This window comes from Lepidochelys kempii, chromosome 8, assembly GCF_965140265.1.
Source record: "Lepidochelys kempii isolate rLepKem1 chromosome 8, rLepKem1.hap2, whole genome shotgun sequence".
Classification (NCBI taxonomy): Eukaryota; Metazoa; Chordata; order Testudines; family Cheloniidae; genus Lepidochelys; species Lepidochelys kempii.
In genome coordinates this window covers 42,070,459-42,097,020 of record NC_133263.1, presented here as the reverse complement: position 1 = coordinate 42,097,020, position 26,562 = coordinate 42,070,459, and the positions used below count along the sequence as shown (strand labels likewise).

The window sequence follows — 26,562 nt, the reverse complement described above, 5'->3', positions numbered from 1 at the left end:
GGGAACTGGAACTATGCTAACCCTAAGCCCCGAGCCCGCGCCAGGATCCCCTCCTGTCACCAGGGCCGGCTCCAGCTTTTCTGCAGAGAAGAAAAATCCGATTGAGCGGCCGCCGAAGACCCGGACCTGCCACCCCTTGCTATTTTTTTTTTTTGAAGCAGAAAAGAATTTTATTTGTGTAACACTTACAAAGAATCACCAAAAAGGATAAAGCAAAACTATGCAACAGAACAGAAGCAAACACAAGGTATAACACAGCAGCCTTCAGCAGGCAGACGTGTTCACGCCAGCCTGGGCCCAGAGCGGGGTGCTTCCGCCACACTCGTGGTCGCCCCTCGCTATTGGCCGCCCCAAGCACCTCCTTCTGGCGCCCGGAGCCGGCCTTGCCTGTCACTGCCGGCGGGGCTCCACTCGGCCCAGCCCACCCTTGCAGAGCGCCCAGGCAGCCCCGCGATGATTGGGCACCGCTCAGCCCGTGCCCGCCCATGAGCCTACAGTCACGCCACGGCGAGGGCCCCCGCGAGCGTCCCGATTGGTAGGCTGCTGTGCGGGGCGGTGCCTACGGGAGCGAGGCGGGGCCCGCCGAGGGAGCGTGGCCGGGTCTGGGCCGTGCGCGCGGAGACACTCGCTAGTTTACGGTGCCCGCTCGAGGCTGCGGGATGCAGCCCGTGGTGCTGGTCACCGGCGCCAGCAGGTGAGGAGGGGCCAGGCGGAAGCAGCCTCGTCCATCTGGCGGGGGGCGGGCTCGCTCGCTCGCTCGGGGGTGCCCTATGCAGCCCGCTCACCGGGGGTTGTGTGGGACCCTAGGCCACCCCCCGGGGTCTGGGAGGCAGGAGCTGTTGGGGAGCACTTTTGGCGGCTCCACAGGCGCAGGGGGCTGGGAGCAGCCGGCTCCGCTTCCCTGGCCCCAGCCGTGTCGCTTGGGGGAAGGGATCACCCTGCTCTCACCGGCGGCGGGGAGTGCCGTGCCCCGGCTGGGAGCTGGCGGAGTGGAGCGGGCTGAGGCCAGGTTGTCCCGCTTCCCGCCGCTGCCACTGAGTGTGGGGTCGCTGGGGGAGGAGGTGGAGCGGGGGGGGGGGAACGGTAAGGGGCCGGGTGGAGCGGGGGGGGGGGAACGGTAAGGGGCCGGGTGGAGCGGGGGGGGGGGGGAACGGTAAGGGGCCGGGTGGAGCGGGGGGGGGGCGGGAACGGTAAGGGGCCGGGTGGAGCGGGGGGGGGGCGGGAACGGTAAGGGGCCGGGTGGAGCGGGGGGGGGGGCGGGAACGGTAAGGGGCTGGGTGGAGCGGGGGGGGGGCGGGAACGGTAAGGGGCCGGGTGGAGCGGGGGGGGGCGGGAACGGTAAGGGGCCGGGTGGAGCGGGGGGGGGCGGGAACGGTAAGGGGCCGGGTGGAGCGGGGGGGGGGCGGGAACGGTAAGGGGCCGGGTGGAGCGGGGGGGGGGGGGGAACGGTAAGGGGCCGGGTGGAGGGAGTTGTCCGGGGCCCAGCACCCCCCTAGGGAGGGGCCTGCCCCTTGCAGTGGGCGCAGCCTGCTCGGGGGCTGGCCGGGGGCCAGGGCTTGTCGTGGGGGCTTGTGCTGCCTTGTATACAGCACACAGCTGCCTAGGTCACCGTGAAATTTGGGGTGATTTGGTGCCCTAAACTTCCTGGTGCCCTCCGCAGCTGCGTATGCCTAAGTGGTGCGGTGCCAGGCTGACTGGGCTCTTGTCTCCCTGGACCGTTGCAGTGGCATCGGCTCCGCCCTATGCAAGCGGTTACTGCAGGAGGACGCTGGGGTCCGGCTGTGCCTGGCCTGCCGGAGCATGCAGAAGGCTGCTGCCACCAAGGCCATGCTGCTGGCTGCCCACCCTGCCGCCCAGGTTACCTTCGTGCACCTGGATGTCAGCAGCCTGGAGTCTGTCCTGCAGGCAGCCAGCGAGATCCAGTGCAGGTGTGTGGAGCCTGCCCGGGCTCAAGGTGGGTGGGTGCTGTGCCCCTAGCCCTGGCTGAGGAGAGTGAGCAACAGGGACCTCTCTGGTTCAATCCGCTGCATCCAGCAGGTGTGTCTTGCCGGCCCTCAGGCCTGGGAATAAGCCTGTAGCACAGTCAGTTCTTTCACTCTGAGTAGGGGGAAAGGGCTGAGATGTGTCCTCCTTTAGCTCAGCTGGTGGTGGTCAAATGCCATCCTCTAGTGTGTGTAGGGCAAAGAGGGGACTCTTTGCCCAGCTTGCATTTGCTGCAGGCAGCTGTCATAGAATCATAGAAAATTAGGACTGGCAGAGACCTCAGGAGGTCATCTAGTCCAATCGCCTACTTAAAGCAGGACCACCCCCAATCGCCTACTTAAAGCAGGACCACCCCCAACTAAATCAAGGACCAACACCAACTAAGTTCCTGTCAGGCTCTGCAAAGTCCTTGTGCAGCCAGTGGTTTGGGCACCATGCTTCACAAAATGTGGAAATTCAATGTGTACACAGCATAGGAATGTTACAAGCCCCCCTTCTGTTGTGCCCCGTATTCCTCTCTCCCCCCACCCCCCAACTACCAGTCTTACCTCTTCAGCTACTGCAGTGACCTCTTTCACCTACCACAGTCCAAAAGTATACCACTGAGCCTGACCTGCTAAAGCGTTTCCTTGAAACCAGGAGCACTGGATAGCTCCAGACAGGAAGTGATCTGTTTGCCACTTGCCTTAATGTTGCTGGCCACAATGTCCTGTCTTGAACAGGAGAGTCGCAGAACTTAATGATACAAGTTACAGATTTTACAATTGCATTTGAGCGTAACACTCCCCACTGTTGCTTCCACTAGCTCTCCTGGAATAGGAGAGCCACAGGTGTGTTGAGCACCCTGCCATCTAGATCTGGTCTGAGAGGGTTAGACAACACAACAAAAATGCATCCGCCTCAGGAACCTTGTATGTACTAAGGCTCCTGGTATTGCTTCCAACCTCCCAAAAAGAGCTGAACTGGTGGTGGCAACAATAGGAAATCTGATTCTTCCACTGCAGGTCAGGTCACTTCTGGGTTTGTTTCAGGGGTGGTGAAGTTTTGTTTATACACTGCTTTGAGATCTTTAGTTGGAAAGTAGTAACTGCAGAGTTACTCTGGTGATATCTGTGTTATAAAAATCCCAGTCCAAGAAGATATTAGCCTATGGAAGTTAGGTGCCTAAATTCCTTTGAATTAACCTAATCTTATTTTCTCTTGAAAATCCTGGATAGCTAACTGAAATTTGAGGCATACAGAAGTTTGGAAAATGGATTACTTGTGGGCATCAGTTATATTTTAAGAACTCTAGATTTGACCCGCAACACTCCAGATTTTGTGGGATTTTTACATTCAGAGTGAATTTTACAGTTCAGATCCCTATAATGGACTCAATCAAGAACTCTCAGAATCTGGGAAACTTATTCTGGATCCCAGCTCTGGATCATGTCTAGTTTTATTTTGCAAAATGACATTATCATGATTAGCTTAATATTCTTTGAACTTCAAAATAAAGAAATGACTTGTCTCTGAGCTTCTGTCTCCATTGTGGGCTAGCATTAGCTGTGGTGGTTTTTGTTTTTGTTTTTTATTTTTTATGAGATGCTCTAGTAATAGCCATAACCAACCATACTGTTTGTTTCCTTTGTGTAGGTTCCAGCGCTTGGACTGTCTCTTTCTGAATGCTGGGACCATGCCAAATACCCATGTTAGCTTCAAAGCACTGATCTCTGGTCTCTTCTCCGGGTACAGAATACTATCCTTAAGTAACAGTCAGATACTTTTCTCTTCCTGGTTTTGTCCTTGGATGAGTGAGGGGAGATACAAAATGGGTGATGGCATGAATGAATGTTCCAGTGATTCACTGAGATTTTGGATGGCTGATAATGTGAGGGATGGTTAACGAAACACTGAATGAGTGGGTGGTTTAGTTAAAAGGTGAACAGATCTTCTTTCTGTTATAGTCATTACTTAGGAAGTCATAAATGTGCATGGTAGTCTACAAAAGCCTTCTGCTCAGAAGAGTTTGCAGTCCAGGTAAAGCAGAAAGGCTTACCAAACTGGATTCAATGGATTATAACAGGGGTTCTCAAACTGGGGGTCATGATCCCGCAGGGAGTTGTGAGGTTATTACATGGTCACCAAAAAGCTTGTTATGAGAACCCCTGGTCTAGAGAAGGTACTTGAAAGAATAGGGGAAACAGTATGTTTAAGACAGTGGGGAAGGTGTGGGAAGACTGAGAAGGAGGGAGAAACATGTATTGAGGTAGAGAATGGTATTAAAGGTATAGCAGGCAGAAGTAAGGGGCTTCTGAGGTTTGGGCCTCTCGTGAAGGAGGGGAGTGAGGTGATGGTGAGCAACTTCTCTGTTTAAAGAGACCAGCATGATCTTGCTTGGCAGATGAAAATGAAGAGCTGAGACTGCTGTGGAGGCATGCTGGGAATGCCATAGTTAAGGTATCAGAGTAGCAGCCGTGTTAGTCTGTATTCACAAAAAGAGAAGGAGTACTTGTGGCACCTTAGAGACTAACCAATTTATTTGAGCATAAGCTTTCGTGAGCTACAGCTCACTTCATCAGATGCATTCAGTGGACATAAGGTAGTATCGGGTCTCTGCCTCTGATAGGAACTTAACATCTGTGTTTAACAGCTTGGGAATAGGAGAAGAGAAACTGGATGTGGGATGTGAGCCAAGGCTGGGGATGGTTTGAATAGTTTGAGAAATGAGCAAATGGATCTAGGCCTTGTCCAAACATGGAAAACTTTAACTCTACTGGTATGGCTGGAGGGGTACAGCTCACATCACACCATCGGTCACTGGTATACAAGTGCTTATACTGGTACAGTTGATCCTTGTATGGGAAGGGGAAGTAAGCTATACTGGTATAAGGCATATTTTATACCAGTACAACCATCTCAGTTAAAAAAAAAATCATACCCTTAATGTAGGCTGGTGTATGCACAGGTCTTGTAACAGCATAAAAGTGTGGAGATAAAACTGGTGCTGTAGGTGGAGACTATGGATTTGATAGCTGGAATGAGGAATTAATTCCACCAGACAAGTCAGATGTGTTAATGGCCTACTGGGCATGAAGGGGGCTGTGGGTGGGGAGGCAAAAATATTAATAGAGAAAAATGGGTCACCATGCAGCCCGTAGGTGTGCACAGGAAGCTGGGAGAGAGCCGGAGATCAGCAACAACATTGCAGGGGCATCAAGTTCTTCTCAAATAGCAATGAATTATGGTTTGTTGTATCCCTCTGAAGTAGGGAAATAGGTCATCCCCCTCACCTCCATATATAGGAAAGCTGAGTCATGGAAGTTAAGTGAGTGAAAATTCAGTGACTGACAGAGCCAGGAACTCCTAACTCTTATTTGCTTTAACCTCTAGACTGCTTTTCCTCTGAGTTACAGCCCATGTTACAGGCTCCCATTTAGTTTGTGAGCAGCAAACTGGAAATCAGTTTTGTTTTTTGTTTTAAAAAAAAACTGTTTTCTGTTGTAATAACAAATCTCTAAAATCAAATCTCAGTAAAAATTGGAGCTGGCTGAAGTCTTTCAAAGTTTAGTTGAAAGACTTTTAAACAATTTTTTTGTTTTTAAAAATACAAAGTAAACAAAACACCCTGACACTGGGATCTTTGCTTTTCAAAATGTATGCTGTTAAATATTTAAGATTATCAGAATTTTTCCTTTTTTAAAAAGTGATTTTGAAAAAACAGACTATTTTGAACCTTCAGAATGGAAAACTCCTTGCAGAACCAAATTCAGAAGTAATTTTCAATCTGTTGTAGAGCTGGTCAAAATACTAAAAATGATAAGAATTGTTCAATAAAATTATCACCTGAAGAAGCTATAGCTCTGTCTAAAATTTCCTCTCTCCTCTCCTTGTATTCCAGGAAAGCAGTCCATATGCTGAGCACAGCAGAGGGGCTGTTAACTCAAGAAGACTTCATCACTGCAGATGGCCTGCAGGCTGTGTTTGAAACCAACCTCTTTGGGCACTTTATACTGGTAAAACTGCTACTGACAGTCAGGCCCCAATTCTGCGTCAGTGTGCAGTTTTGGGTAGAGCAGGAATTAAATGGGTCGGTTCACCTCTCTTCCAATGTTCCTGTACACTGACCCAGTCTGGAGTGTATCTGAGTAATGTGCAGTGGTCCAGGCATAGGGCAGGAGGCCGCACCATCCCCTGTACATACCCTGGCCTGGTCAGCTATCTCCTAGTGGCTGAATGACAGCCAGGTTTGGGATTTCCCAATGTGCAGGCAACATTTCTTACTGAAAGAGTTAGAATCACTTCAGGGTTACTCTGCACAGCCAGCAGACATGTTGGCTCCTAAGAGAAACAAAGGCCTGGTTCTCCCTACTTTGCAGCCTGTCTCCTGTGCAAAGTGAATGCAAACAGGCTATAAAATGCTACCAACCAGGATCTGGGTCTGAGGTATACCAGTGACATGATTCTCTGCTTACTTGTTTCTTTTGCGGTCAGTTAACCCAAACCCCTGCCCTCTAGACTAGCGTAACTGAAGTGGGAATTATTTTCAAATATCCTGGGATAACTGCTGAAATGGATAATCACTCTCTTATCTCCTTAGATTCGGCAGCTTAAGCCTCTGCTATGTTGCCTTGAAAAGCCCTCCCTGCTCATCTGGACATCTTCCAGCAATGCCAGGAAGTCTGCTTTCGCTCTCACTGACTACCAGCACAGCAAAGGCAAAGAGTCTTACAGTTCCTCCAAATATGCCATTGACCTAGCTAGTGTGGCTCTGAACAAGCACTTTAACAAGCAGGTGAGGCTGTTTACCCTATGGTACGATGCGGAAAGCTGTTGCACTTGAGCATGTTGGTCTGAGAAATGTTGATAAGGTGGCATGCTCGTCAGTGGCAGTAGTATGTTGATGCATAGAAGTACCACGTAGCAGTGTTCAATTGCGTAATAGATTGCTTCATGGATGTGAAGGAGCTTAGCTAGGGTGAGTTTCAAGTAAGTATGATTGGTAGGATGTGGTAGGGAATGTTTGGTATAGAAGTTGCAGTTTTAAACCTCACAGAATTGAGCTCTTACCTTCAGAATATTTGGAAGCTGTAGCCTTGGCTTTGGGACAGACATTATCTCTCTTTGCTGGCTGCATTGTATTGATATTTAATAAACCTTCCACTCTGTGGACTCATCCACATGGTGACTGGCCTGATCTGTCACATGAATTAAGCAGTCCATCTAGTCTAGCAACCTGTCTAAGACTGGCTAAGAAACATTTTAGAGGAAGGTGCAAGAAACTCATATGGGACAACTATAGAATAACTTGCCTGTAAGGGAAACTTCTGCCAACTGATGTGCCTTTTGCTCAGAGGTAGGAGTTGATAGGGCAAGTATTTTTAGAAGGGCCATCTGATATGACTGGATGGCCTGTAAAATCTGTGGCATCGCAGCAGATACAGGCATGGGAGCTGTTGACTATCCCACACTAGAATCTTGGACAAGAGGCAGGGCCTTCCCTGTCATGGGCCTGTGACTGGAATTAATGCTGCTTTCCCTTGTTCTGTGCCAGTCCATAAGTGGCAGCCTTCTTTCTGGAAAGAGTTGCCATCCCTTACTGCTGTTTAACTGCTATTTGGTGGGAGAGGGCTTACCTATATGTTGAGGATGAGGAATGTATGTTTCTCTACACATCTCTGCTCAATGCTGCACAGGGACATCTGCTGACTTTGCATTGTGAGGCCTTTTGGAAGGTGTGAGACACCTTGTAATACTTTTTCTGGTGTGTTCTTTCCAAGCAGATATGCAGCATTTAGTGTTGGCTTGTATCCTCTCTTCCTGCTTCTGCAGGGGCTGTATTCCAGTGTAGTTTGTCCAGGTCTTGTGATGACTAACCTGACTTATGGAATTCTGCCATCTTTCTTCTGGAAGCTGCTTATGCCCATCATGTGGATAGTGAGTAATCCATCTGAAAGTGTGGGTTTATTTCCAACTCTTTGGGCTGGGATGGTCTTGGGCATTTCACTCCTAGGGGTATACACAGTGCCCTGTCTGCCTTATCACCAAGCCGGTTATACAGTGTCCTTTGCTCAGAGTGTGAATGGAAATGTAGCAGATTGCTTCACGTTGGGTTGGGAAGTAGCCTTTTGCCAAAGTGACTCTTCGGCCCTTAGGACCAGCAGGGTCAGTTTGGAAGATGGAGTTTCGGCAAATAGATGCCTAGATAGCTTGGGGCTCCTTATCTGCAGAGGCTTGGAGAGGGCTGGTGAACAGCCAGCCATTTTTTCCCCCATTCATATATTTGTAAATGGGTGCAAAGCCAGGGCTACCAGTTATGTGGTGCCCCATGGTTATGTGACTCGTGGTGGGATACTGCTGTGTGCCATGTGCTGCAACAGCCAGAGAAGAAGCTGTATCTTGATACAGTGGTCCTTTGCCATGCATGTTGTAACAGAATGGCAAGGGTCTCCTGCTGTTTCACTCTGTTAGGTGTTGAAATTCTTAGGGCACTGTAGGTGAATTATGTTCCACCTTGATAGCAGGCAGGTAGAGGTAGCCCTCTGGGGAATCAAGAGCTAGCATCTGGGACAGGCATAGGCTAGATGAGAAAGGAACCTTTATACAGCCACGCCTGGAAAGGAGGCTTAGGCTGAGTTTCAGGGACCTCCGTGAATTTCCCTTCAGTTAATTTAACCCAAAGCACAAGAGTAGGATCATGCTCTGCAGCGAGTGAGACTTTCTGGAGCTGGGACTCTACCACCAATCACCTTTTATGGCCCAAGATCAATATTGCTGCTGAGAGATGGTAGTGGGGGACCCTAGATGGGGAAGCTGATTTTAACCATGGCCTTTGATCTCTGGTTGCTCAGCCTCATGCCTTAGGCTCATTTCCCAGAGGCACTGAGCACTTACCACTCCAATAGCCCCCATCAGAATTATTGGTGCTCAGCACCTGTGGGAATTAAGCAGAAACTGGGCAACTAAAAGCAGATGGACCCCAAATCTGAGACTGTTCTTGATCACCTGAACCATAGTTAATAACTAGGCTGGTATTTTCAAAGCACTAAGCATTGGCATATGGTAAACTTCCCACTCCAGTAGGAACAGAGCTAGGTAATCCATGCCTCTGAACGGCTCACACTCAATTAATGTTCCTACACATGGAAAATGATTCCTAAGAGAATACAAACTTCAGCAGTGAAGTCACCAGCTTTTAAGTGTGTTTTGTTTCTCCCTGGCACCTCTGGTGGAAAGTGGCCTCTTCAACATGCTTCACTTTCTTTCACCTCCCTTTACTCTACTCTCCCCACCCCTACACCTTTCCTTTACTATCTCATCCTGTGCCTGTTCTCTTCGTCTGCAGCCCTCAGTTTTCCAGCCTTGCTAATATTCCACACACTATCTACAGACAGCCAGACTTCCTATGTCCATCAGCCAGGCACCTTTCCATCTGTCTTACGAGCAGCTGCCTGTATTTGGCCTTAGCACTGCTGCCACAAACTACTACCTGCTTGCTGTTGGGACCCGCCTGTGCCAGCCCCAAATAAGTCTGCTCTCTCTGCTGGCTGCCACCTCCTAGAATCGTAGAATATCAGGGTTGGAAGGGACCACAGGAGGACATCTAGTCCAACCCCCTGCTCAAAGCAGGACCAATCCCCAACAAAATCATCCCAGCCAGGGCTTTGTCAAGCCGGGCCTTAAAAACCTCTAAGGAAGGAGATTCCACCACCTCCCTAGGTAACACATTCCAGTGCCTCGCCTCCCTCCTAGTGAAAAAGGTTTTCCTAATATCCAACCTAAGCCTCCCCCATTGCAACTTGAGACCATTGCTTCTTGTTCTGTCAATCACTTTTCACTCACTGAATCACTTTTCATTGGATGACAAGGTGTCATAAATTGTACTCCACCCACAGCTTGGGAGCCAGCTCAGAAAGGAGGTGGCTGGAAGAAAGGTATATCGGGGGGGGGCGGGGGCTTAGCTCGTCCCCTGCATGCCTGCCGCCCACCTGCCCCCAGCAGCATGGAGAGACTTGTTGGCCGTCTGGATGGTTGTAGTAAATTTGCAGTGGCCCTGGGCTGAAGGGAGTCACCTGGTCATCTAGCTAGAGGCAGGTGGCCCTTACTCAAGGGGTGGGGGAGCTGTTGGCTAGGCCACAAGCAGCAGAGGACCTTGTGCCTTAACACGACTGCTGACCTCCAGGGAGCTCAGTCTTGATTCCTTGCTCCAAGGCATAGGTGTTAGTAAGTTTCATGTCTCGTTTCTTCTTCTCTTTCAGATCCGCTTTTTCACCAAGTCTTACACACTAACTCCATACAATGGAGCAGAAGCTCAGGTATGTAACATGGCTTGCACCTCAAATCACTACTTGTCTGCAGTGTGCAACTCCTCCTAGCCCCCAGGTGTCTGGTACTGGCTGTGAATGCGTCCTCTGCCAGATGAATATATACAAAGCAGTGTTTCTCTCCTCTTGCCCTGTACATCTGAATCACTTTCCACAGTAAGTGCTAAGACACTGAGCTGGTATTTGAGGTTCTTCAAACAAATGTTTTTTCACCCTCTTCTTCCTCACCTATTCAGAGAGACCCTGTGGTCTCTAGATCTCACAGTGATGGTCCCTTCTGCCCTTACCCAAGCCAGGACCTGTATCCCTTCTGGCCTTACAGGTCAGAGCAAATGGTTGTAACACAAGTCATCGAACTGAACCCAGTAACTCCTACCTCAAGCAGAAACCACAAGTGGCTTGTGTTGAACCGTGGCATATCTCGCTAAAGACATGGTAAGTGTAACTACTGTCTATTAGGAGCATGGACTGTGGTGTTCCCAGTACCACAGGGAGCACAGCAGCCAGCTGCCTCTCTGGAGCTTAAGTGGAATATCTCATTGAGGAAACTGGGCAGTTTGGCATCCTCTTCCCTCTTCATGTTGTCAAGCTGTTTTGTTCTAAACTGCATGGCTGTCCAAACAAGCTGGACTGCCTGCCCACACAACTATGCTATTGTCTTTAAAGGTATGGCTCTTCAAACAAAAGCCAGAGTCACTGGATGCACTAATGAAATATCACAGCTGTACTTCACCAATGGGGAAGAACTATGTGGAGTCCCAAAAGGTAAATATAGCAATGACTCTGAAGTCCAATTTACTCTTGAGGCAATTCTGCACCAAGAAAACAAAAATCCTGTGCACAATAGTTTAGTTTAAAATTTCTGCAAACTTTATTGGTCAAATAGATGAGAAGGCTCCAGCATGGCAGGGAGGACACAGGTCTCTGGCTGTGCGGAGTGAGATCACCCTGTAGCTCCATCCCCCCCAGGGCACAGATTTGGTGATGAGGTTACACCTGACCGACACAGCACAAGGGCCAGGACTGCCCCAGAAACATCCTGGGGGGCCTGCCCTCTGTCAGGCATGTGGGCAGGCAGGTTCAGCCTGGCAGGATTCAGGTGTGGGGTGAGGGTTCTGTGTGGGACAGTCTGGGTGCGGGCAGCTCAGTGTGGGGGATCTGGATGCACAGGGAGGGGCTCATTCCGGGTGCAGAAGCAATGGGCTCAGCAGGGGAGGGGTCTGGGCTTGGGGTGGGGAGTCGAGGAGCTGGGTGGAGCAGCGTTCGGGGGTGGGCTAGTCGGAGAGGTCCAGGTGCAGTGGGTATGGGGCTTACTGGGGTTCAAGGGGGGGCTCAGCAGGGGTGGTCTGGGTACAGGGGTGGGGGTTTGGATTTAGGGGTGGTGGTGGGGCTGGGCAGGGACTCCAGACGCAGGGAGTGAGGCCAGGTGTGTGTGTGTCTGGGCCCAAATGCAGGGGGTTGGGCCGGGGGGAGGGAGAAGAGCTTCCTGCAGCTGTGGGAGATTTCTGGGAGTGGATCTGACCTTGCCCTGGCCACAGCCACTCCTGCAGGGGAAGAAGTCCTGTAATCCCCCAGCCTAGTTGGGAGTAGCAGGAAAGCTATCATAAACCTACAGCTAAGGGTAGCATAAAATCCCTCGTGGGTAGCTGTACTGAATTTTTACCTATAAGGGATAAGAAGCTCAAATAACCTACTTGGCACCTGACCAAAAGGGCCAATGAGAAAAGAAGATACTTTCAAATCTGGGGGGTGAGGAGGGTTTGTTTGTGCTCTTTGTTCTCTCTCTGGATGGGGAGAGGGACCAGGCAGGAGAGAAAAATCTCCTAAAAACCTACCAGAAATGAGCATCTAAGATTACAAAAATTGTAAGTAAGGCAAGGGAATGTGTGAATTTTCCCTATGCAAAGTGAGTTTTGTTCCTGGGTGGTGGTTTGTGTGTTTGTTGTTTTGTTTTTGTAACTTTGAAGCTGAGCCTAGAGGAGAGTTCTCTGTGTTTTTAAATATTTTCATCACCTGTAAAAACACCTTCCACCCTGATTTTTACAGAGGTGCTTCTTTTACTTTTTTTCTTAAGTTCTTCTTTTTAAGAATCTGATTTTGATTTTAGTGCCTTAAAGATAAAGGCTCTTGTCTGTGCTTGTATTAAAGGCAATTGGCTGGTATAATCTCAAGCCTCCCCAGGAAAGGGGTGAAAGGGCTTGGGGGGTGATATTTTGGGGAAATAGGGACTCCAAGTGGTCCTTTTCCTGAATTTTTGTCTAAATCACGTGGTGGTGGTGGTGGTAGCAATATTGTCCAAGGACAAGGAAAGAATTTGTGCCTTGGGGAAGTTTTTAACCTAAGCTGATAAAAATAAGCTTAGGGGTCTTTCATGCAGGTCCTCACATCTGTACCCCAGAGTTCAGAGTGGGGAGGGAACCCTGACACGAGCCCAACACGTTTTTAGGAGCCACCAGCTGGCATATCTCCAGAACTCCCCTCCTCCCCCACCACTGCAGTGATTTACCTCTCTGCTGGCTGGTCTGGGTGCCCTAAACAATGTGGCCACGCTGCTGGGAAATGGTGCATAACCACTCTCTCAGCTTCCCTGTCAGAAAGTTCCTTTTCTGCAGAGAAGCAAAGAAATCTGCGGGAGGACATTACATTCTGCACAGGTGCAGAATTCCCCCATGAGTACAAATTGTAAGAGCTGGACTGTTATGTATTGGCTCAAAACACTTACCTAAGGACCTGATTCTTCCATCCTTACTGCTATTTATGCTCTACTGCACAGTGCCTAACCTAGCCTGCCAGTCTCTATCTCACTGTATGAATGCACTGCCTCTGGACTAACAGCTGAGTGCCTAGGTAGGTGGCCTTCTGAGTAGGCATTATAAGACAGTGTCCCCAGCCCTTCTGTGTTAAGACCAGAATCACCAACACAAGGCTTGATGCAACTTCTTGTAACGAGGATGTAGAAGCCTAATGGACTAGTAGGGGGATTGGCTTGAACTTAATTGGATCACAGGAGTTCAAACAAAACCAGCGTGAGACCCAGCCCTTCCCATTCCCTTCAGAGCCAATGAGAGGTATGAGCAGACGTACAAGATTTCTGCTGCTGCAAGGTGGAGAAAGGATCTCCTCTCACTGCTGCCCACCAGGACATGTGTAGTTCAGTGAGGTGGGGGAGTATTCTTCCTTTTGTAGCCTTATCCTTGGAAAGCTCTGACAAGCCCCCTTCTGTTCCAGTGGTCCTCAAAATGCAGGCTCTGTGCTGACTGTACAGTTTTACTCTGACTTTGTAGCAAGCACACAAGATAATACAACTATTGCGGTCATAACAGTGTGCTAGAAATGGTATAGTTATGACAGTCTCTGCACCAGAGAGCTTACAAAGCAAACTGGTGGTGAGGGGAAGGGCTGTTATACCCCAGCTAAGTGACTGTGCTTATGAGTATGTACTTTGTTCTATCTGATTTTAATTATACACTTGTTCTAATTCTGGGTGGGCAACTGGAGTTGAGTGCAGGAGGCCAGGCAGGGCTGAAATGGAGAGGGAGTGCAATCGGCAGGCATGGGGTGCTTGGCAGCTGAAGGGCTGCAGTCACAGCAGAGCCAGAACCTGCAGCCAATTACACTAAAGCAAGGGAGAATTCCCTCTGCAGAGTCAGAATGAAGTAAAAGATGTTAGGCTGTGATGACTCTAGCTGAAAGGCCTAGATTTCACCCCCAGCTGTGATTAATGCTGGCAGTCTTGAGAAGGAGCCTCAAGGCAGGGGCTTCAGTAGTGTACACCATGCAAGTTCCTCCTGGCTTGTGCTGCTGTTTCCTCACTGCAGAGGCTACAGTTTACACTTGTGTCCTTGGCAGCTTGTGCTAATGCTGGGGGAGCGTTCCTTCTCCTCAAAGGCAGTGATTCCACATCCTATCCCACATGAAGCAGCTTTCTTTTATTTGGGGCTGTTGCTCATCTGTGGGAAATGCTAGCCCTCTGTCATTTGGGGCTACAATCCTAACCTCCAGCTCCCTGGGCACATGCCATAAGTGGCTGAGTGGGTACCTTTCAGGAGGAGACTGAGCCTGTCCTTGGCTTTGCCTATCTCTGGCAACATCCAGAGGTTCTTTGTCGGTCCTCACTGCAGCCCCCTTGGTCTAATATTACTGCTCTGGTTTTCTTGCAGATGGATGTGGAAGAAGAAACTACTGAAATATTTTATCAAAAGCTGTTGGAACTGGAGAAGCATGTCCTAACAAGATTGAATGCTCCCTTTAGCTCTAAGTAACAAGATCCAGACAAGGCCTCCAAGGACAAATCTTTCTGGCACTAGTGACATTGGAGTTCCTTCTAAGTGGGTATTATGTGTTTGCAGCAGAGGCCTTCTTGGAGACCTGTGGCTTTGTAGCACCTCTCATCCTTCGCTCAGTCTGGGAAGGAGTGATTTCCTAGAATGGGAGATATGAGAGGGATTGAATAGTTATTTAGTCTCTTGGAGTCCAGTACGAGATTGCTCTCTCCACTAACACTTTCTAGTAACTTGCCTAAACCAGGCCTCCATTTCTGTACGTCATGGTCTTCACAATAAACTGCAGGTTCCAAGAACTACTGAGAAAAAGTATGAATGGGTTGAGAGCTCAGTGTGAGCACAAGGTGAAAATAGGTGGAAGGGCTGGTCTTGCACAGAAGGCTCCTCAGTTGCCAGGCTTCCTGGATAGCCACATATGCCTGTTAAGGTCAGACTCTTCAAAAACTGATCAACATGTCTACATGGACACTTAGTGTGCATGCTAGAGTACTGCAGATTGACACCCCAGCTTGCAGCACACTATGGCCATGCTGCTCGCTAGAAGCCATGTGTGTGCTTTTCTCTTTCAAGCATGAGTAGATCAAAGTGCCTGATGGAATTTTTAGTGCTCACCAGCATATCCACACTATCACTTAATGTGATAGGCTGCAGCTTGATGGAGAGAGGTGACCATGCTCTGCTTCTGCCTAAAGTACAAAGTGCTCTTTACACAAAGAAAGGAGCAGTACTGCTTTCACCCTTGGGTTGTAGCATCTTGTATTGAGGCACAGAGTTGGTGCAGACCTCAGACATAACTGCTTCAGCCTTTGGGAAGGCACTTTTGGTACCTGTTGGTAAACTGTTAGAATCCTGTGAGAGCATCAACAAGGGTGATCCAGTTGATATACTATATGGGGACTTTTGGAAAGCCTTTGACAAGGTCCCTCATTAAAGGTTCTTAAGCAGACATGTGATAAGAGGGAAGGCCTTCTCATGGGTCAGTAACTGGTGAGAAGATGGGAAATGAAGGGTAGGAAAGAAATCAATAGCAGTCATAAATTATCTGGGAAAGGGGGTGAATAATGAGTTGGTAAACTTTTGCTGCTGACCTAAAATAACTCCAGATAGTGAAGTCCAAAGCTGAGTGTGAAGACTTAAAGGGATTTTACAAATCTGGGTGCCAAAATGGCAGATGAAGTTGTTGAATGCAAAGTAATCCTGATTGGGAAACACAGACTGAGAGAACCATAGTCCATTCTGCATTTGTGACCCTTCTCCCAGCCAGTGAATGAGAACCTGGACAAGATAGCATCCTACATGAACATCAGAACAAAAGAGCAATGGCCCAGATTTGTTTTAGGGCCTCTGAGTAATAACCAAGCCATTGAAGAGCAGTCTCCTTGGTTGTTTGGTAAGGTGCCTTTGACCTTTCTGATAAATGGCGTCAGCAGCTTTTCATCCCCCGATGTGGCTTAATGGACAGTGCACTGGACAGCCTTAGGAGATCTGGGTTCATTGCTGGCTCTGTCACTGGCCTGCATCATACCCTCTGCAAATAGGGATGATGCTACCAACATCCTTTATAAAGCACTCTGATCTCTTAATGGAGCATTAAATAAGAAGCAGATCTCGCTATTACCACAGGAACCAGGGACATCTCCATGGCCCTAGAGTGCCAAGGGTCCAGGTGAGCAGAGGCAGCTAGATACTCGGACTCCTCCCACCACAGCCTTCTAAATTTTTCACAAAAAATGGAGGATTAGACTCGGGCTGCTTTGTGGCTGGATGGTCCATGTTCACTAGGTTTTTTTGAGAAATGGCAGCAGGTTCTCCTTTCGAAGTCAGCAGCCTGCACTAGGGCAGTGTTTGCAGTCACCACCTACCATGTACCCAGACGTTTTCCATCAGGCTTCACCAGCCAGTAAAGATACTAGCTGTGAAGTAAAGTATTTTCAACATTCTACTTCCCCAGACACCAACACTGGTCAAAGCTCAACCCAAGATGACCTAGCATGTGTTTCTCTGAACAGTAACACAAAACTTTTTCCCAGCAGAAAGGCGTGAGCACCAAGCACAGTCAGCCTGAATCAAGCTAGCTTACTGCTACCCAGAACAATTCTACCTGAGACTTTCCGGTGTGGTGAGGGTAGCAAAGACCCTGATTTTGGTATCCCCCACAGCCATGGCGCAAGATTTACAAAATCAGTGTGATGAATGTGTGGTGAGCAAATGCTGTATGTCCTAGAGTGTGATTTATGTTCTGAACTTCTGAGTTACTGCTCACCTGGCAGAGGGGAGCAGACAGCTCAATGCTTTCCTCACTGAAGTGAGCTGTAGCTCACGAAAGCTTATGCTCAAATAAATTGGTTAGTCTCTAAGGTGCCACAAGTACTCCTTTTCTTTTTGTGAATACAGACTAACACGGCTGTTACTCTGAAACACAATCACAAGGTCACTGATTGTAAGCCACTGAGATGGAATAGGTCTAGTTATCCAAGCAATGGAACAACTACCATATTCTACAAGATGGCCTGACTCAGGGTGATTGGGGAAAACCAACCTGCTGCAGAAGGAAGAACTCAGCAGATCTTTAGGAAAAACATCCAATCCTGATTGAAAAATTGTTAGTGATGGCAAATCCACCACAACCCTTGGTAAATTGGTTAATTACTCTCACTGTCAAAAAATTGCAACTTATTTCCAGTCTGAATTTGTCTAGCTTCAGCTTCACCTGTTTGATTGTGTTAGACCTTTGTCTGCTAGACTGAAGAGCTCATTATTAAATAGTTGTTTCCCATGCGGGTATGTCAAGGGGTGATACAGCACAGGCTAGACAGTCTGAGCTCCTTGAGTCTAACAATCTATTAATCATTCTTGTGGCTCTTCTGTGAACCTTTTCTCAGTTTATCAACCTCCTTGAATTGTTTGGCTGAAGTTCCTCTGTAAATCAGGATGACCAGTGAGAGTGAAGCTGGGGAGGAGGGCAATAGATAAGGAAGAAAGATAGTTGCACAGTATCATCAACCCATGCTTCTTGCTCTGTCAGAGAAAACCTATTCTTCTTCGAGTGATTGCTTATATCTATTCCCATTAGGTGTGCGACAACCAACACCAGCAGTCATGCCAATACCACAGACTCTGCAAAAGGACCAGTATCTCAGCCGTCAATGCACTGATCTGTCTATGGGCCCTTTGATGCCTGGGATGTGTGCACCAGCCAAAGACCTCTTGACTTTGCCCATACTAGGCTCACCTGGTGCCCAAGAAGCAGCACCCCCAGCATTGTCCAGAAACACGGAAGGCTCCACTCTTTGTAGACCAGTGCCAAGGCCCCTTCCTAGGAGGAAGCCTCCTCTGATCGCCTCCCTGCCAACATCACTTTAGCTCCGATCACCGGCACTGGGAGGGTTGGCACTGCCATGGTCTCCCCGCTCCTCTGCCTCTTCCTCTTCAGGATAGTGTTCTAAGCACTGACAGGATTGTTGGCATTAGACACTATTCCCATGGCCTCGGGAGCTACAGCTGCTCTGGTGGCACAGAACAGTTGGCCCATGGGTTCCGGTGGGTTGAACCCATGCAGTGGCCATTCTGGTACCCATGGGAGCCCTGGGCCAGTGCACCAGCTTGCAGCATTCCTACTCAGTCTGGTTGGAGAGTGGGGCACCACCAGCAATATGCTGAGAGACTCCGGAACTGACTATCGGTACCATTGCGGGAGCTGTCCTCAGTACCGACTCCAGTGTGCAACCTGGTACTGAAATCGATACCGACTAGCATGCTCAGGTCTTCCAGATAGAGGAGGCACTTGAAGAAGGGATAGTTTTTCTTGCCTCTTCATGGAGGATAAGTTGCTCTGCCACTGCATGAGGCATTTATGAAGCCTATCAATATCCTGTGGCAGATACCACCCTCCCTCCCACCCACAGCCAAGAGAATGTAGCGGAAATACTTTGTGCTGGCTCAAGGCTGTGAATTTTTATTTTCTCACCCTCCACCTGGATCTCTCGTGGTGGCTGCCACTAAGAGGTACTGGCAGGGCCAGACAGGTCATGCACCAAGGGCAAAAGAACAAAAAAGTTAGACCTACTCGGCAGGAAAGCATATTTAACTGGAGGACTCCAATTTTGCAGAGCGACCCAGCAAGTGTGGGAGTTGAACAGATATAGAGACAGCAGGAGTTTTCAGCTCTGGTGGATGAGGGCAAGATGGTTGCCAGAACCCCCCTGCAAGTGGCCCTGGATGTAGCTGATTCTGTGGCCAGATTGATGGTCACAGCTGTCACCCTGAGAAGGAGCTCTTGGTTGCAATCATCTGGGTTCCCGCAGGAGGTTCAGCAGACCCTACAGAACTTGGTCTTTGAAGGCCCCTCACTCTTTTCAGAGCAAACTGACATTAGGCTTCACCGCCTTAAAGATTCTAGGGCAGGGATGGGCAAACTTTTTGGCCCGAGGGCCACATCCAGGAATAAAAATTGTATGATGGGCCATGAATGTTCACAAAATTGGGGTTGGGGTGAAGGCTCTGGCTGGGACTGAGGAGTTTGGGATGAAGGAGGGTGCTCCAGGCTGGGAGTGAGGGGTTTGCAGGGTGGGAGGGGGATCAGGGCTGAGGCAAGAGATTGGGGTGCAGGGGGAGGCTCAAGGGAGGAGATGGGTAGGCGCTTAGCTCAAGCGACTCCCAGAAGCAGTGGCATGTCCCTTCTCCAGCTCTACACCGAGGTGTGGCCAGGCAGCTCTGCATGCTGCCCCATCTGCAGGCACCGCCCCTGCAGCTCCCATTGGCCACAGTTCCCAGCTAATGGGAGCTTTGGGGGCAGCGCTTGGGGCAGGGGCAGTATCCTGGTTGCCCCTATGCGTAGGAGCTGGAGGAGGGCCATGTTGCTGCTCCTGGGAGCCACCTGGAGCTGCCCCTGAACCTGCTCCCCAGCTAGAGCGCCGGAGTGGGGCAAGCCCTAGACCCTGCTCCCCAGTGGGAGTTTGAGGGCTGGATTAAAGCGGCTGGCAGGCCCGATTTGGCCCACAGGCTGTAGTTTGCCCATTCGTGTTCTAGGGTCACACTAAACTCTCTAGGGCTGCATAATCTGTTTCAGCCTAGAAGACCATATAGGCCCCAGCTGTTTGGAGGCTATTACCCCTAACAGCCTAGACATGATCATAGGAGGAGAAGAAATAGGGGTTTGGGCGCAGGCCACATCCACCCTCCTCTGCAACAGGGCCTTCCTAATCGGGCTCACACCATTCAGGCAACTCAAGACGCTTGTTTTGATGGGATGCTTGAGGATGGCATACTATTCCCTATTTTCTCCAACAGCCTTTCTCACTTTCTCAAGGCCTGGGAACAAATTACTTACAACCACTGGATTTTAAATACAGTCGAGTCAGGGTATATCCTCCAGTTTATCCCCCCCCGCCTTCCCTGTCCCTCTTCAGGGATCCTCACAAGCTTCTGCTGGAGCAAGAAGTGCAGTCCCTTCTCTGGATGGGAGATGTGGAAAAGTTTCCACTACAGCTAAGAGGAAAGGGGTTACTTCCTGATTCCCCAAAGCCAAGGGAGGTTTCAAACCAATCCTAGATGTGCCCTGGCTCAATCGTTACCTCAAAAAGCTAAAGTTCCGCATTGTCTCTTCAGCATCCATCATTCCATCGCTGGAACCAGGGGATTGGTATACTGCCCTCTACTTGAAAAACACATATTTTCATATCTTGATATTCCAGGGCCACAGATGATTCCTCAGATTTGGGGTGAGCCAGAAGCATTACCAGTTCATTGCCCTGCCATTTGGCCTTTCAGCCTCCCTTTGAGTTTTCACCAAACATATGGGAGTGGTAGCGGTGTTTCTGAGGAAAAGAATTCACTTGTTCCTGAATCTGGATGACTGGCTCATCAAAGGCCGGTCTCTGGCGCAAGTGGAGTCTGACGTCCTCATACAATCAACCTTGGGTCTGGGTCTTCTGATAAATGTACAGAAGTTGACCCTAACACCTGTTCAAAGAACAGAGTTCATCGCTACAGTTCTCGACTGAACGTTGGCAAAGGCCCATCTCCCGGAGGAACGCTTTCAGTCAATCTTGTTGTTAATAGGCTTCCTTCGGTCGCAACCAGTCACAACTGTCAGACTGTGCTGGGGGTGGGGGAGCTCAGGCTAGCCCCAAAGTGTCCTGTTTTTCCTTTGGGAAATATGGTCACCCTACTGATGGGCCACAGCCCAGAGTCCATCATGGATGTCTTCCTGCTAACGTGGTCGTCCCATCTGTTTTATGTCTTTCCACCCATCCCGCTGATTCACAAGGTGCTGACAAAGATCAGGCAGGGCCAGGCCCGAGTCATCCTTATAGCTCTAGCATGGCCCAGACAGCACTGGTACAACACACTCATTCAACTGTCAGTGGAGACCCTGGTCAGACTCCTGCTTCACCCAGACCTGATGTCCCAGGACTACAGGTGTCGGCTCCTTGCATCTGAAAACATGGAATCTTCATATCTAAACCCTGATGAGTGAGCGTGTTCTGAGCAGATCTGTAAAATCCTCCTGAGCATCAGAAAACCCTCCACGAGAGCAACTTACTGAGCTAAGTGGAGGCGTTTCTCCCTCTGGTCTTCCCAACGCGGAGTGCCTCCTTTTGGAGGCTTTGTTAGAGCTCATCTTGGACTACCTCCCATCTCTGAAAGAGCAGGGCTTGGCCCTCTCCTCAAATAAGGTCCACCTGGCAGCCATCTCGGCATTCCACCCAAAAATAGGCAATAGATTGGTCTTCTCACATGAGACTGTAATCTTCCTTAAAGGCCTGGAGAGGATATTCCCGCAGATAAGGAAACTCATCCCCTCCATAGGATCTGAATCTTGTCCTTTCGAAATTGATGGGACTGCCCTTCGAGCCACTAGCAACATGCTCACTGCTGCACCTTTTTCTGGAAGGTAGCTTTCCTAGTGGCAATCACGTGGGCCAGGAGAGTGTGGGAGATCTGAGCCCTCACTGTGGAACCTCCTGATACAGTCTTCTTCTTTAAGGATAGTTATGCCCTCACCCAAGTTTCCTTCCCATGACGGTGTCCCAGTTTCACACTAACCCATTTTTCTACCAGGTTTTTACCCTAAGCCACATGCAGATGGGGAGGAACACTGCCTGCACTCCTTGGAAGTTAGACGAGTCCTGGCATTTTATGGTGAAAGGACCAAATTGTTCTGTAAGTCTCTGCAGCTCTTCATAGTGACAGCTGAAAGGATGAAGGGGCTCCCTATCTCTGCTCAGACAATCTCGTCATGGAGAACGTCTTGTATCAGAGTGTGTTACAACCTCACAGGTGTTCCCCCTCTGCCGAATCTCACCGCTCGTTCAGCGAGGTCCTAAGCCTCATCAGGGGCCTTTCTGGCTCAGGTCCCTATTCAAAATACCTGTAGCAAGGCAACCTGGTGCTCAGTATATAAGTTTTTGACTCATTATACCATATGCAAACATATGCAAGAGATGATGCGTAATTTGGCTGAGTGGTGCTATTGTTGGCTTGCCCTTGAACTCCGAGCCCACCTCCACTACAACTGCTTGCAAGTACCAAATTGAACTAGACATGTACAAGCACTCGCAGAAGAAAAAATAGGTACTCACCTTTCTGTAACTGTTTATCCAACTGGCCTGGGAGACACCTAAAAGTTTCGTATACAAGGGCATTCAGATAAGTGGAACTGCTGTTCACTCACAAACCTACATTTTGTTTTTATGCTCCTCTCTAAAACATCATTAACTCCTAGAACACAACGGGCCCCATGTACCAGCAAACACAAGGCTGCTTTGTTTGTTAGCATTTTGTAAACACTTAGAGAGTGGAACAGAGAAGTTCCATCCAGATGTAATTCTGAGAGAGTTTTGCAGAGTGACTGACAATACTTTGATTTTGTTTAAATATTGCAGTTCCTATTCCTGGAGTAATGAAGATTCTTTAGAGAACGTGTTTCTAAACTATGGAGGGTTCATCTGTTCTTGGCAAACACAGGTGGGGAAAATAAGGGGCAACTTATAACCTTGTTTTGTATCCTTGATAAGGGAACGGAGTGAGCACTTCCTGATTAAAGGGCCAGAAGGCAAGTAGTGGCTGCTAACAATATATTCAAGGCATGTTGTAACATATATATCCCTTACAGTCCACAACTTCCTATCTCTGCTGTGCTTGGCAAGAATACACTCAACAACCCGGTGCACAACCAAACAATTTTAACAACACTTTTACCCAAGGCAGGGGGAAAGAACACAAAAAATATATAACCAATGTGTTTGGTGAAGCGCAGTGCAAAAAGGCACCGATAGTGCAAAATAGCTAAATGTCAAAGCTCTTCTAAAGCCATGGTTAGTGGTCCTGAGATCAGCTGTTCAGAATGCTGCCCTGGTTTGCTTCCCCCCTGGCAGGATGTCTTGCCTGCCTTGCACAAGGCATGGGGCCAGAGTGCCCTTACGGCCCCTGTCCACTCTAATGGAGTCATCAATGTTCTCTCAGGCCTGTACTAGCTGAAGCATGTGTCTCCATGGAGGAGAGTTGCTGGTAGTTTGCACTGGTGGATACACCTATGGAGTCACACACACTGTAGCCGGCACTGGCGTTGATGCTGCAGCAATCATAGAACGTGCTTTGGATCTGGAAGATGCACCCCCTGCTGGCGCACATATTGGCAGCCACTCCATGAACAATCCCTCGAGCCTGGTCCCTGTTCCTTTGCTCTTCCACAAGACACTTGTCCAGGAGTCTCTCCTCCCTTGCCCTCATGCACTTGAGGTGCTCCTCACTCCTGCATGCACTACTATGAACACCTTGTCTATGGCCCTCTTTTGCTTACCCCGCTGCTGGACAGTCCTGACAGTCAGGATCCTGGCCAGGGGATCGGCCCACCTCCTGGAGCAGTGCCTGTCAAGGCAATGAAAGGAAGAGCTTAGTAATTGTATTGCCATGAGGGAAAAAATGAAAGAATCCCTCACCCTTTGCTTTCCACATCAGCACAGTTTGTAGCGTTAATCATTGTGGAATGCGCAAATGACTCCTTTATGAATTCTGCTCAAAAGTGCCAGATTCTAGCAGAGATATAGTTGAGACACACTATGGGATTAGGTTTCAGAGTAACAGCCGTGTTAGTCTGTATTCGCAAAAAGAAAAGGAGTACTTGGGATTAATGATGTATTAATTAAATGCTAAGCAAGGGTATAAAGCCAACAATTTAATTTAATTTTTTTTTTTTTAAACACTGGGCCAGGCTGTGGTGGGTGGGGAGAGGCCTATTACCAGTACTGGCTTCTAGGGTTGCCAATTTTGGTTGGATGTATTCCTGGACGTTTCATCATGTGACATAATCTTTCATTAAAGATTACTCTTTAATTCCTCGAGCCACCAGGACAGTCCTGGAGGATTGGCCACCCTAACTGGCTCTCACTTTGTTTCAGGCCAGGGACACCCTGGAAGATGTAAATATTTTGGAAATTCCAGCATGGAGGAAGGAAGTAGCTTTGCAGGCCATTGGTGGGATCCCATCTACCTGTGCAAAGGAGATATTTAGACACCCTGTGACTGAACAGCATGTCAGCAAGTGGAGAGGTTTCATGAGCGACTAGGGATGGGCAAGAAAATTCATACCACCCACAATTCTGACAGACCATCCAGTATTTTTGCATAAGCAATCTTCTATTGGCAACTGTCAAAAGTGAAGGAAAATTAGCATTAAAATGAACATGGATGCATAGGTTCAAGGTGGCTCCCTCCCTTCTGCCACATCCCAGGAATTGTCACAAAAAAGGGCAGGCCAAGAGAACAAAAATTAATAACCACCACAAAGAACTTGATCTCTTGCTGCATCCCAATGAATTCATAATCCATGCTGGGTGGGAGAATGATTTTCTAGTCAAAGTATGAATCCATATCATTATATCAGTTACTGAAAAACTGTCCCTGCAAAGATAATGCACTCAGACCTGCTAGGCCCCTATGCCTTGAATTGTTTTTCAAACTATAGTTGCAAAGGTAGTTCAAAAGAGTTCCAGTGGTGTGTTTACATGTATTTTCTTCCCTTGGCATCCACCTTGGATCACACCTGTCAGGGGAGCAGTCTCTGGCAGTGGGAGGGAAGACTGGGAATGTGTGGTGTACCACCCTAAACACAGCTCAAGCAGTCTCCACTATAATAACTGTACAGTTCAGAACCTGGAAATCTTTCCCTCAGAAAACTAAGCTTTCCTATGTGACCCTAATAAACATGGCAGGTGGCTCTTACTGGGCTGTGGATCAGTCCCCTGTGCCATGCTTTGTTCTCTAGGGCCAGCCCTGAACAGGTCCTTAGCAAATGGTTCAAGGATCTCCTATAGCCCAACCAACAGCACCTTCTGATCTGGGTCTCCCAGTGCTGTGGGTGGTGGAAGCATCCTCTTGCACTCATCATGGCAGGGGCATGTAGAATGCACATCGCCAGACATCCATGCACATCCTTGCCTTGGTGGTACAGGGATCTCCTGGGCTCAATCCACTCCGCTGAACTCCACAACAGCTGACAGATGCCCTGCTCGGCCCCCTCTATGAGATTTTCTCACGGAGGTGGAGAGCTCTCGAGTGCCTGCTGAGTGCATGGGCTGGGGTGTACTCACACCAAAGGTAAACACTGGGGGATGGACAGCTTCTAGGTAGGATGGTGGGGCTGGGCTGGACTGGATTCAGAAAATGGAGGAAACCATGTGGAAAATGAAGGATTAAATGCCAGGCAAAGGTATATGAACTGGCGGGTAGCTTCTGGTGCATAGAGAGTGAGTGGGAAGTGAGTAGGCAGAATAGGCAAAGGATACAGGAACGGGGAATCATGGGAATGGCAATGGTGAATGAACTAGGGCCAAGGCCAGGTGCTTGCACCTCTGCTATCTGCTGTCTGCAAGTTGTGCAGGTAGTGGGTGGTCACAGCTCAGTACATGTTCTGACCCATACCCCTAGACACGCATGCCAGCTTGGGTTCAACACACACCTACACATGCAGTTAAGGGCTTTGAGTGTGGCTGACGGGGAGGTGGGGCAAAAGCCCACGATGTAAAATGTGGCAAGTGGCATTGTAGACATAGCCAATGTTAGCATGTCATGTTAGTTCTGTTTTTCCAGTTCTGGTACACGGTGCTAGCCCTGTGCGGCCCCTGTAGCAGATCATGCTGTCCATCATAGGGCATCGACTTTGTAATATGGCTGCTGCAACTGTGCACTCACTCTGAATTATTAGAGACTCCAGGGTTTCTAGGCAGAGGCTGCTTGTTGGCAGCCGGTATCAAGTGGAGTGCCCCAAGGGTCGGTCCTGGGGCCAATTTTGTTCAATATCTTCATAAATGATCTGGAGGATGGTGTGGATTGCACTCTCAGCAAATTTGCGGATGATACTAAACTGGGAGTGGTAGATACGCTGGAGGGGAGGGATAGGATACAGAAGGACCTAGACAAATTGGAGGATTGGGTCAAAAGAAATATGATGAGGTTCAATAAGGATAACTGCAGGGTCCTGCACTTAGGATGGAAGAATCCAATGCACCGCTACAGACTAGGGACCGAATGGCTAGGCAGCAGTTCTGCGGAAAAGGACCTAGGGGTGACAGTGGACGAGAAGCTGGATATGAGTCAGCAGTGTGCCCTTGTTGCCAAGAAGGCCAATGGCATTTTGGGATGTATAAGTAGGGGCATAGTGAGCAGATCGAGGGACGTGATTGTTCCCCTCTATTCGACATTGGTGAGGCCTCATCTGGAGTACTGTGTCCAGTTTTGGGCCCCACACTACAAGAAGGATGTGGATAAATTGGAGAGAGTCCAGCGAAGGGCAACAAAAATGATTAGGGGTCTGGAACACATGATTTATGAAGAGAGGCTGAGGGAACTGGGATTGTTTAGTCTGCAGAAGAGAAGAATGAGGGGGGATTTGATAGCTGCTTTCAACTACCTGAAAGGGGGTTCCAAAGAGGATGGCTCTAGACTGTTCTCAATGGTAGCAGATGACAGAACGAGGAGTAATGGTCTCAAGT

The 26,562-nt window shown here is 49.0% G+C and overlaps 1 protein-coding gene across 3 annotated transcripts; it reads left to right on the top strand.

Moving 5' to 3' along the window:
- Positions 1-578: 578 nt before the first annotated feature.
- On the top strand, positions 579-16,926 carry HSD17B7 (hydroxysteroid 17-beta dehydrogenase 7). 3 transcript variants are annotated; one of them, XM_073356218.1, is made up of 9 exons: positions 579-694; positions 1,725-1,928; positions 3,619-3,711; positions 5,864-5,978; positions 6,563-6,757; positions 7,795-7,899; positions 10,221-10,277; positions 10,953-11,051; positions 14,447-16,926. In XM_073356218.1, the coding sequence occupies exons 1-9, from the start codon at positions 660-662 to the stop codon at positions 14,546-14,548; spliced, it is 1,005 nt and encodes a 334-aa protein (XP_073212319.1). In that variant the 5' UTR covers positions 579-659; the 3' UTR covers positions 14,549-16,926. The 3 variants fall into 3 exon arrangements, with proteins under 3 accessions (XP_073212319.1, XP_073212320.1, XP_073212321.1); XM_073356219.1 differs by lacking the exon at positions 7,795-7,899; XM_073356220.1 differs by lacking the exons at positions 6,563-6,757; positions 7,795-7,899; positions 10,221-10,277; positions 10,953-11,051; positions 14,447-16,926 and having other exon boundaries at positions 3,619-3,731; positions 5,864-5,972.
- Positions 16,927-26,562: the final 9,636 nt, after the last annotated feature.